General features: G+C 40.3%; 1 protein-coding gene across 17 annotated transcripts in view; it reads right to left on the bottom strand.

Moving 5' to 3' along the window:
• The window catches only part of DOCK10 (dedicator of cytokinesis 10), a 138,129-nt gene that overhangs the window by 60,812 nt on the left and 64,518 nt on the right, over positions 1–12,799 (bottom strand). For 16 of the 17 annotated variants that reach the window (XM_030028583.2, XM_030028584.2, XM_030028574.2 and 13 more), the window contains exons 10-14: positions 11,448–11,531; positions 10,182–10,337; positions 8,414–8,635; positions 7,546–7,668; positions 6,843–6,925 (exon numbers count right to left, since the gene is read on the bottom strand). In XM_030028583.2, coding sequence (XP_029884443.1) covers positions 6,843–6,925; positions 7,546–7,668; positions 8,414–8,635; positions 10,182–10,337; positions 11,448–11,531 — 668 coding nt within the window. The remainder of the gene's footprint in view (positions 1–6,842; positions 6,926–7,545; positions 7,669–8,413; positions 8,636–10,181; positions 10,338–11,447; positions 11,532–12,799) is intronic. The other variant, XM_030028573.2, reaches the window with a different exon arrangement.

Genomic DNA, 12,799 nt, shown 5'->3' with positions numbered 1-12,799 from the left:
CAGATCACCATCTGGTTCAGCATCCACGATTTTTTCCCCCTCTTCTGTAGCTAAGTCTCACTTGAGAAAGCTGGAAGGGTACAGCACCTCACCCGAGCCAGCTCTCCGCTCCCACCCGCCTCTCCACCACCCTGGCTGCAAGGCTGCCTTCTCCAGCTTCTCGGCAAGCTCTTGGGGCAGCCCCAGAGAGGCTGTCCCCGGCTGAGAGCCGCTACCCCTGAGCCTGATGGGATTTTACTGTCTTGCTCACACATCAAGGACATGACTCCTCACTTCAACAAAGAGACTGACTCCTTATTTCAAAGAAGCGTTTTGAAGAATTTGTTACACCAATAGGTAGTTTCATCCATGAAGTTATTATCCAATGAAAATCATAATTTTAAATAACAGAAATCATAACAAGATGTCAAATCCCAACCACTACATCTCACCACGTAAAGAAATGTATGCTTCTACAGAACCACATTAGAGACCTCTACTGAATTAATGTACACATTAAATCTGTTCTGTGTCCTCCAGGAGCATGATACCAACTCACTAGGGCTTAGCTTTCCTTCATAAAACAAGTTTGTGGAGCATTGACTAAATTTTTGGTGAACCAGCTAAAAAGTACTAAATGAAATGGAAAAAAAGGATATCCGTCTATAACTGGGAACAGTAAGTATCAGCTGTTGTGCACACAGGAAAACATTCCCAGGTATTTCCATTCCTGCTCATTGACACTTGCAGAATTAAATTAAGACATTCCAGTGCCCTCTGTATATCCCCAAGAGTCATACACTCTGTCTGGACTGGATAATGTAACAGCTATCCAAATTAATGAACCTTGGATTCAACTGTAGTTTGCAAAAACATTGCTTAACAAAAGTAAAATGTTCTTGACACTAAGTGCTGTTCTGTGAATCATTTGGCCAATCTTGCTTCCTTAATTTACTTCTCTGTTCCACTGCCAGTGAGAAGAATTAATGCCAGCACAAATTGTTGCCAGACGCAAAATAACGGAGTAAACCTTTGGAAGAGGATCCCAAGCAGAAGTATAAATGCACCGTGCCTTAACCTAATTAACTGAGAGAATCAACTCTCTTCTATCAGATTTTTGCCTCCAGCAGTTAGGGGGAATAAGGTCCACACCAACATGCCACGTAAAAAATCTTAAGTTATTAGGGAGAAACCAGACCTAATTTCTGGCAGCCACCACTTACTTTACAAATCCTATTAAACTGCTGTCAGAAAAAAAAAGAAAGAAAAATAATTATTACAGTATTGGTGACACTATGATATTTCTTGGACTCAGCACTGCTTCCTTCTCCAGACTAACAGAGAGGACTAAAACATTCAGTGAGTGATTTCCGCCGTACCACTGGGCTCTGCAATGTGATGCTAAGCAAACCCAGGCTCTGTTGGAGCTTATTAACTAATTCCAGTGCAGGCTCTGACACCGAGCAAACCACTGCTCAGCACAGCGGGGTGTAGGGGCACTTACCAAGGCAGGGTTGGTGATGTTCATAGTATAAAAGGAAAAAGAACCAGGTCTGTGCTGGAAGTAGCTCACTCTGGGTCAGTGGTGCTGAGCACTGAGCACTGCCTGCCGGGAGGCTCAGGGACACAGTATCATCACCTCCTCCCCTCTGGCCACTCTGGTTTGGAGTTAGAAGGGCTCTACAGAGTCCTGCCTATAACCACTCTTTCACAGCAACAGTGCTCCCTGGGTATCATATGCCCTACCTCTAGGACTGCTCCTCGTCAGTTCAGCAGCATAACCCAGCCTAAATAATACATCCAGGACAAAATTAAAGGCATGAAACCAGGTATCCACAATACAAGATAGGCAAGTATTTTTATCCCTCCAACTTACACACAATACTCCATTTATGTAAAGCTCTTGCCACTACAAGAGCAACTTAGATGTTCATTGAAAACAAGATAATCGTTCTTAAACACAGGTATGTTTTATGCACTCAGGGAAGTTAGATGGCTTTCTGCTTGTCAAACTGTACTGGTGTCTCCATTCCCCTGGCTCATTAAAGCTGAAGAATTGCCAGAGCAGCAAGCATTACATGTACTACGTCTGCAGTTAAGTAACTGCAATCCCGTGTTTTGCTGGATCCTTTCAGGCTGCTGGGTGCAGGTGGAGCAAGAGTGCTCCTTGTCACAGTGAACGTACTGAAGGCATTTGAGAATGACAACTGCCACATCATAGAAAAGGAAATGTAACAAAACACTTCCACAATCCAGGAGTCCAGTATTTGTCAAATATAGTAATGATTCCTTACTGTCAGTTACTTATTTACCAGAGGGATTTTAATAAGAAAAATTTCACAGGACTAAAATCCTGAAGAGACTCTAAAGGTGTTAATTTAGGGGAAAAACAAATCAACAGATTTCCCTAAAGAAACTGAAACATCATCTCAGTATTTGAAGTGTTTCTGTGATTCTAGTCTTCTAACATTGTTAGCTGATAGTCCACAATCATAAAAATTCTTTAAGCACAGAAAACCGACACAATGTTCATAAATTGACATTGAAAAAGCTACTTTGTAAGTAGTGGCTCATGATTTGTGGAAAAATTGCTCACCTCCAGGGTTAGAGATTCAGCGTGAGATCTGCAGCTACTGTGAATCAGTGCAGCCTCACTACCTTCAGCTACATCAACCTATGCCAGCTGAGAACCGAACCAGCAACACAAGCTGTTGAAGGATTCAAATATTGGGCTCTAAAATGTGAAGTTTACGAGGGTGGAGAAGGTTTGAAGGAACAGCAGAGCATAAAAACTAATCTTTGCGAGTGAAGTTTCCCCACATCTACAATATGTAGCTCAGGCACATATTTGCAAACTTTGGCAGTTCTGGCAGGAATATGAGAATCGAAGATGGATTTGACACACTGCAATTCTAACACATACCATAATTATACCTGCAGGAGCATACAGACACCAGATCCCACCAATGCCAGCAAGAAATGAGGGAGGAACCCTGAGTCATGCTTTTGAATGATGCTAACAAACTGGATGCCACATAAGCTAATTAAGAGTTTCAGTCACATGCACAATACTCAACTGTCAAGATTTTGGCTTGCTGAACATATACGTAAAAATCGCACTGTGGCCATCTGTAACTGTTTTAAGGGGGGAAAATTTCCACACAAAACCAGAAGTGTGGTTAACGCCAGAATGAAATAACTGGAAAACACATTTCCAAACCCAGGGTTTTGCTATTTATCATAGCCAAACCATTTTTTCCCCTGCAGTGTGATAGCCTCCTGTGGAAAATTCTATTTTCAAGCTGTGAAAATAGAAATAGATTTTACAGGGCCAAATATACTTTGCTTTTACCAAAGAGAGTCTCAAGTAACGTTAATACATAAACATCTGTAAATGAGTGCAGAATTTGACCCAATGAACTAAATAAATTCCTTGCGCAACATCACTGATACCAACAAATTCATACGGTGGTTTATTTGGTCCATGATTTTTAAACTATCTTATCTCATAATGTGATTTATAATGAAAAAGTTTAAGAGCTGATAAACATACCCAAGTATATTTTCTGTAATTAATTCTACAGATAGGAGGGAAGCTTTTTAATGGTATGGGCAGTGAAGCACTGAATTAGGATGCCATCCAAAAATACTGCCTGCTGGAACTGAAGGATGTCCACAAACCCCAGCTATGTCCCCTGCCCATGTGCAGGCCATCTGTGTAATGCACACACAGTAAGTCTGCAAAATGTTGAACTCGCTGTGCATTTGCTAATTCCACACGCATATATTCCCATTTATATTCAGGAAATCACAGCCAGAAATATTGGCTAGACAAACATATTTAGGAATTATTTGATCCTGTCCTAGGGAAAGCAAAAATATAGTATGATGTGGAGGTGTTTTCAATCTTGTTTTCTAAGACTGTGGACTGCACATCGAAAAAGGTACCTGTAATTTCAGAGAGAATACCCAGTGAAACAAGTCATTGCCATCTCTGAAACTGGAAAAGTATGGGACTAGAGCCAAGGGTTTCCATTGGCAAAAAGTCTCAAGGAAACAGCCTGAGGAAGGCTGAGACTCCCAGGTATTCCCATACCCACTGTACTGGGCATCACACAAGCAAGCTCCTCCCAAATGGAGCTCTATTGCTCTCATCCTGCCTTATGTCCTTTGCCACATTCCAGCCTGTGTCAATTAACCATTCTGCATGGAATGCCAGAAAGAAAAATCTTTCTTCATTTACCCAATAAATACTGTTGGGTGCAGCAGCAGCAACTGCTGTGCTCTACTTAGATGAGTAGTAGTAAAGTGGAGCAATCCATCTATAGAAAACGCTTCTGCTCACATGGCTGTGGTGATTGGAAGCTGCTGCTATCATATACCATGTTGCTAGAACTTAAAAAACTCACATGCAGATTTAAATCTGGTGGAGCTCTATTTGTTAGTCAAGCTTGATCTAATCAAGGTTTTATTCCTTACTCCAAATCAATATGGCCTGTTACTACAAAATAAATTTATCCAGGTTATAATACTATGTCTGAGATGACCAAGGAGTTGCCAACTGGTGTTTTAATGATAAAATAGCTGAAATAACACAGAACTGAAAGGAGAGGAGAATCTTCTGAAAAGCACCATTTTCTCAGTGCACCGTAGCTTGACAAGCATTTAAGGTGCTATCCACCTTACAGGGACAGAAGTAAAACTTCATTCATATCTGTCAGATTTCCCTTAGGCAGAGTGTCACGGTTTAACCCCAGTCGGCAACTAAGCACCATGCAGCTGCTCACTCACTTCCCCCCCACCCAGTGGGATGGGGGAGAAAATCAGGAAAAGAAGTAAAACTCCTGGGTTGAGATAAGAACAGTTTAATAGAACAGAAAACTAATGATGATAATGGTAACACTAATAAAATGACAATAGTAATAATAAAAGGATTAGAATATACAAGTGATGCACAATGCAATTGCTCCCGACCTGCCGATTGACGCCCAGTTAGTCCCTGAGTGGCGATTCCCCCACCCCCACTCCCCCCAGTTCCTATACTGGATGGGACGTCCCATGGTATGGAATACCCTGTTGGCCAGTTTGGGTTGGCTGCCCCAGCTGTGTCCTGTGCCAACTTCTTGTGCCCCTCCAGCTTTCTCGCTGACTGGGCATGAGAAGCTGAAAAATCCTTGACTTTAGACTAAACATTACTTAATAGCTACAGCAATGACTGAGTTGCAGGACATATCACTAATGGTACCACCACAGACCACAGGCAGGTAGGACAGAGTTAATAAAAAGCCTCAAGTCAGTCTGATGCCAAGCCTGCACCTCTTGCCATTGCAAGGTCCATTACACGCTAAAAGTAGCTCTGTCAAGTCAAGAGACACCCATCAATACAATTTTGATGAATGGTCCTTTGGCTACACAGAAGTAGTAAATATTAATGAGTACCCGTGAGCTTGCGATGACAGATCAGAACACATTATCTGCCTTTCTCTTGAACATGCACGTACTTCTGTTCCTACTGGATATTGACAAAAATGTATGTCAATAAAAAATAAACAAACTCTTCAAATGGCCGTACCTTACTGTGTGTTTTCTCTTTTGCCATCTAAGCACCATATTCTAACATCATAAGCTTTCCCCTACATGCAGCAGGGGAAACTGTGCACTTCTGGTGCTCGGTACCTCCACACCAGAAGTATACAGCCACACAGCTATCCCTCACAGCCATGGGGCAATGCCACAATGTGACTTTTTCACCTAGCACTCGCTCCTCCTTCCTCCCTACAGCTTCAGGCAGCTCTCCACCTGGCCTGCCACAGTCAGAACAGAAGCCCCAGAGGAGAAGGAATGCTTTCACTCAGCAATCGACAGCTTTCCTTTTTATAGGGAATATAGAATTTTAAATTCCCTGCTCTATGCATGGCAGAAAGAAGGGAGAGCTCTCACAGGGACACACAGGAGCATCTCAGTCAGGGAGCTCTCTCACCCCAGTGCAGCAGTAAGCTGAGGAAATTACAGAAGACTGGGAAAGAAAAATCAGAGAGGACAGAGAAAGGAATTACATGGGAACTTGAAGGGAGAACAAAAAGAAGAAAGCCATATCTGGTTTTGTGAGTTAATTTGGTAGAAAGGGATCAAGAGGCACTGGGGTGCCTCAATCCTGAGGGTGAGACCATTAAGAAATTATCCAGGAGGAGAGACAGGAAGAACAAAAATCCATTACTGCCACTGCAGCGACCTGCAATAAAACCCAACTGACCTATCAAACAAGAAAATAACAGGTCTCTGTCACCTACTAACCACTAAAAATGCAAGAGTACCTGAAGCATAATCCCTGAATATCACCCCCAAGGCACTGTTTCAAGGGCACCATAACTTCCAAATCCTTGGTTAGATTTTTCCTAAAACCTGACATGCATCATAACAAGAACAGAGCTTCAAACTTGTGCACCTGTACTTTAGGTGGCCATTGCAACTCTATTTCAGACCGTAATTATCTTTGTAGGAAATTCTTGGGAGAACTGTGACTTTGAAATTTCTTTGGTAATTTTTAGCACCAAATCACTGGTGGAGCTCATGATAAACTGATATTCTGTCAGCCACCTTTGCTACTCCCTGGCAACTTCACTACAGACCTGAAGAAAAGATTCCACCACAGTAACATTTAATGAGAAAGTAACTAACATTCAGCTGTGTGAAAAATAGGGCAATGAAATAATAAAGCTTCAGGATCTTCTGGGGTCCTGGACCATGCAGAAAGCTCTGCTTAGCTTCAGGCAGAAAAAGTGGAAAAGAATAAAAGGATACAAGTCCAAAAGCAGAGTAAGCTATAAGATGCTTATAAAATTATAAAAAGAATTCATACATACCTCACTGACCAAGCAAATGGCATACGGTATTTCCCCAGCTTGCTGCAGAACAGTTTATTGGATTTTAACACTTTCTGTGCACACTACAAAAAAGAAAATGCGAATTATTTCATCCATATCATTATAATATCTGAAATGCAGCAGAGTACATCCAAATACTCCTCTGCTGAAGAGGCTAGTGTCCCTAAAATATTTTAGCCTGATACTGCCCATAACAGAAGGTTCTGGGCAGACAGCAAAGACATCACAGATGAATATGATGCTGCTGACGAATTAAACCTCTTCACCATCCCTTCAGTCAGAACTGCATTAGTTACAGTTATTATTCCAATTTTCTGTAATATACCCAATGAAAATGCACTGCCTGCCCTCAGAAAGAAACAGGTGCCTATCCCAACTTCGCTCGTATACGAAACACACAAACTCATAATTTCTAGAAGATACTGAAAGAGAATTTCAGTCTACTAGACATAAGTAGCATAGGAATGCACCACAAATGGATTTGTATGTTGCTGACAAAGTGGTACTTCATTCATTCAGTCAATGGAGCTTGGACATTTGCTTTCTTAGGCATGGGCCTCCTGTGAGCTTGTCCTGTTCAGCAACCACACACTGGTGAGATTTGTGAGCACAATTTGCAATGTCTTCAGCTTCTAATAGGCTGAAGTTGACAAAGAAGGAACTGATGTTCCCGTTACATTACCTTAAAAGAATCAGGATTCTTAATGTAAGGTTCAGCACTGCTGGCAATGTTTCCCGTAAGCACCTTTTCTATTTTTGCCACTAATACGATCTCAGAATGAGGATTACTTATGGAGAAAAGAGCCTGTGGATAAAAGACAGAACACTTAAAAAGTATATAGCAATACTGGAGAAATGAAATACCGCCGGTGCTCTCTGTTGATGGAAACAGTAATAAACCAAATTCAGAAAGGATTATTGAGGATTATTATCTCTACATATTCAATACAGCCAGACGGAAAATAAAATCTTTGTGCTAGTGCTGAAGTAAGCTTGTGCATGTGCAGCACCTTGCAAACAGACTGAATCAAGTCAAGAAGCAGTATGACCATGTTAGCATCACCTAACCTAACTGTTCCTCTTGGACAGCACTTAAATGCTGGCTTAAATTAGTCACACCTCAGGGGAATGACAGGGAGAAGAAAAGGTAATGTATGGGGTTTCAGGGTAAGGCTTACAGCAACAGCAAGAATGTGGAAGTACTTTGAAATTAATGCAGCATCTAGGTATTGCTTTAAGTTGCGATTTTGTTTGGCTGGTTTGGGAGAGGTCAGCAAATGACCCAAAGAGCACAGGAAACATAGGTGTTTCTCTAAATAACAGACACTAACTTTTTTCAAAGTTTTGACTGTAAATGGTATTAAAGTCTATACAGGGAGCTCAAAAATCAAGCATCTGTATAAAAGTACCACTGATACACAAAAGAAAGAGTATTCTTGAAAACAAGAACCACTGGTAGTACAGATAAATTCTCTGATGAAAATGAACACTACTACTGAACTAAAATAAGTCGCATGAGTACTAAGTCATGTAAGTCACATGTGGAATACCTGTTTTGGGTATTTCAGCCATTCTTCTGGGAACCCCTTGACCTGTGGTTCTTCCATTTCATTGGAGTCTGTATTTTCAACAGTGCCATTTTCTAATGAAAACGAGGAACCTGAAATCATCTGTCTAACGAGTGGGTGGTTCAAATCCACATGAAAATCAGCAGAGATCTTCCTGCCATCCCTGACATCGTACAGCGCCACGCTCACAAAGAAAGGCTCTACCTGGAGAAAAACCAAAAACATAATATAGAGGTAACTGAGAGCAAGGGGGTAAACTCTATCTTTTAATAGGTTCCTGCAGCTAGAAAAAAAAGAAAACAAACAAGTATTATTTACAAATCATGAGATTCATTAAAAACACATCCTTACACACACCCCTGTCAAAGTTAGTTTCCAACCATGTGATTTAGGGGCTTTTAAAGGTAGTTTGTTAACAATGTGCTAGAACAGTAATTGACAGCTAATTTAGACACTCGCAGAATAAAACACAAATGTATTTGTCACAAATAATTATTAGAGTAAATGAATAGGGCCCCAGAGAAACATGTTACAGGATTTTTAAAATGTAGATTCAGAGTCATTATAAAAGAAAGAGGAGTCAGGGTGGGCTTTCCAGGGATCATCAGAAATGTAGCACAAAGATGACAAATATAAGTAGATGAAAAATGTTTACTGGTACCAACTCAAATATGTGGGCATATTATTCTGTGGGAAACACATGTTCCATCTTGCTAGGAAACCAAGAGCATTCAAACTGCTCTGACAGTACCCACTTATTCTATCACATAGTACCACGGAGTTAAGTCCCATGACTGTAAGTAACCTCCAAAGAGCCTCCGTAATTCTGATGAAATAAATCAGTCTCAGAATAAGAACAACACCTTTTGAGCTGTCTAGAAATGAGAATCTTAAAACTTTGGAGATAAGGAACAATGCATGGCAGGTACAATATTCTATGCTTTTTTAGCCTCTGTAGTGAATTATGCATGCCCTTGGTACAGTTATCATGACTTCATTTAAACAGTTATTCTACTCTGCCAAAAAAAGGTATTGATTACATCATGCTGAATATGCACTCACTGTAGAGGTCATCTTTAAATGAGGGGGAAAAAAAAAAATAATCAATGCCTCATATGTAATGTATGAAAGTTGACTTGCCAGGACACTAATTTCTCAAAACTTTCCTGCTTCAGGGGAGAACTAAAAGCTATGGACTGACAGCTACATCTTGCTTTTCCCTGCCCTTTTCTCTTAAAGTAAGAATAAGCAAAATTTTCTGTTTTGTCCTGTTTTTAGCTGGGCTTTTCCACTAGATGAAGCATCCAGTCCTTTCTATTTTGCCTTCTCTTCTGTAATTTAATCTGCTTGGTTCCTGGCCTCTCTCTGTAAAACAAAAAACTAGTTCACCAGCAACTGGTATTCAGTTGCCTCCCTACACAGGTCTTGGCAGTTTAAACTTGTTCTTCTTATAGCAATTCTTAAGAAACCTCAAGGATTTTAACATTTTTAATTCCCCATTGAACTGTAGCTAAAAGTCTTCAATCTAAATCAGCTTCCAACTGTTTATTGAAAAATTCATCAGTTTCATTATTCAATCCAAAGGGATGGGCAGAGGAGGAGGAGTGAATGCAGTACATCTGCGTGATACAGCTTTCCTTTTACCTTCCCCTTCAAAAGTAACAAATGCATAGAAAGAGAAAAAAAAAAAAACCAGAAAAAAAAAGGCGGGGGGGGAGAGAAAAATCACAGGGAAATAAGTAAAGCTTACATTGGTTGAAGGATCATTTTCATTTTCAGTAACACAGGCCTGGAGATTCAAACTGAGGGATTTGCAAGTTATCAGGATCCTCTTTGCAGGCTTTTCTTCAAATGGCTTGATCACCGAGTTTGTCCCTGGAAACTCCTTTTTCTGAGGATTCAATGACTGAAATAAGTTGGGTGATTTGTTATACATGGGAAAAGCACAGCATTCAAAAACTAAGTAAGCTTTTTAAATGTCTTGACAATCACTGAAGCACCTGAAAACCTCAAAAAGTCACTGCTGATATCCTCACGTTACCATAGTAAATGATTGTTATTCCTAATTTATAGATTAGGAAGCAAAGCAAAAAGATAGCTTGACAACATATATAATGTCAGAGGCAGAATTAGGGATCCAAGTTAGGTTTCCTATAATTTCAGAACAGATTTTTTTTCTTGTTTACTTACTGCTTCTGAAACTTTAACTTTTAATTTCCTCATATAGATTAAACAGCCTCATATTTTCAGACTATAACACCACATTTTAGATTTCAGACCTTTCCCCTCACTTATACACCACACCACTATTTCAATTTGCTTAATATTATTAATAATGGCACAACAGTTGAATGACAACAGGTTCAAGTTTGAATATATAAACTGATTCCAATTTTACTTAAGTCTTCTTTTTAACTAAAATAAAGTTTCCAGTTAAATCACCAACAAATGTACATTCAGTGCAAGGAATAACAGTCTTTGAATCATGAACTGTGACACTAAATGATAAGCAAGCTGAAGATAAAAAGAAAAGCAACGTTCACTTCCTACATTTCCAGCTAAACTTTTTTTCACATAGATAGCCTTTTGTACCTCCAACTGTACCTTCCCACTGCTTTTTATATCCATTCACCTTTTTGTAATCAAATTCAGTGTAATGAATAACAATAAAAACACTGTTCTTGTCACATTCCCAATCCAAAAGGAGGTTCTGCTCCTGTAATATTTTCAGTTTGCTTTAATGATTCAAAGCTTAGCTAGACTGAACTAGATGACCTCCAGAGGTCACTTCCATCCTCAACCATTCTGTGATCAGATATGGGTAGAGTGTATACAGAAATCTCCATGGACTAGAAATAGCTTCCCTCACCCTTCAAAGTTGAAGTCTCAGGTATACCCAGAGTTGCTTGCTGAACTTCAGTCCACTCTGGTGGCTTAGCTAACCCAGTTAGCTCAGGCCATCTGTATTTTAAAACTTCTAAGAACTTGGGGGGAAAAAAAAAATAAATTCACTTACTGCAATATCAGGATCCAAAGAAAAAAGATTTAGTCGCTCTGTATTTCGAGAGGCTTTCACTGTTTCTTCTGTTTCTGTAATGTACTGTGGTGACAGATAATAAATTAGTTTTCTGCACAAGAACAGAAATCCATAGAGTTGTTAGACTTCTAAATGAATGATCAATGTTTCACTTGTAACAACACTTCTCATTTCTGCAAAGCACCTTCAAACACTCTTTGAAGGTTATATGTTTGTGAAGCAAGATTTTCAGGCTGTGATATACTTCTAAGGAACACCAAAATAGATCAATTAAGTAATTCAAGTTCATGTATGTTACTAAAGACTCCATTGTGTAAGATGTCAGAATGGTGGATCACTGCACTGAAATCACTTTAGGGATTCCCAAGTCGAGGAAAAAAAACCCAACAGTTCCACAGAAAACCACTTGTGTCAGGGGGAGGGCAGAAAGGGGAGCAGGAAAGTGCAGCTCAGCCTTACAGGTGGGCAGGCAGACAGATCGCAGTGTGTCACCCAAAGCCATCCTTCTGCCAGAAGGCAGGGTCAGTCACACCCGTTTTATTTCTGATGGACACATGCGTAAGTTAATAAGCAGCTCTCTGATAAAACCAACTCAACAACCTCTTGATGCCATTTGGTGCTTTCCTACCCTGCCATTTAAAAGTTTATCCTTATGCCTAACTTTGATAATTTTTTCCCCACTATTTAAGCCCATTCATCCAACATGTGAAGTATGCCCTACACATTCCCTTCCCCTTACAGATCCCTCATGATATCTTTGAAACCTTTTTTCTCAGTCTAAGTGTGCTCACTTCCTTCAGTCTTTCTTTGCACTTTGTTTTTCCTAACTTCTTTTTATTTTTCAATCTCTGAACTATTAACGGAGTCCACAACTTTCCTGATTGCCCAAGACTGAGTACAAACCTTAGCTGACATAGTACAGGCTATGCTCTTGTTCAGGTCCCGTTCAATGTTCTGTGTTTTTCACAATAGCATGACATTGCTGACACACATTAAGTAACAAGCAGAAGGAGCACAGCAAGACCAAGAGTTCTGTATTCACTTCCTAACATGCACCGCCCACGAGCTGACTTGCAGAAGCAGGTCCTGATGTGTCCCTTGTGTACTGGTTTAGGTAGAGATGGGATCAGGACATTTACCTGCCATGGAATAGGGACAGGCCACAGATCACCGCTGCAGCCAGGCCTATAGAGCAAGGGTGGGGGGGAACAGGAATTAGCCATATAAAGGGCAATAAAAGCATCGCACAACCTGCAGACCATCTATTTTAGCCTTGCAGGCCATCAGTGGTCTTTGAGATATCTTTAAGATACCTTTGAAATATCTGCATT

Source organism: Aquila chrysaetos, chromosome 10 (genome assembly GCF_900496995.4).
Source record: "Aquila chrysaetos chrysaetos chromosome 10, bAquChr1.4, whole genome shotgun sequence".
In the NCBI taxonomy this organism is placed as follows: domain Eukaryota; kingdom Metazoa; phylum Chordata; class Aves; order Accipitriformes; family Accipitridae; genus Aquila; species Aquila chrysaetos.
Note: the sequence above shows the minus strand (reverse complement) of the source record. Positions and strands in the feature narration are given on the sequence as shown.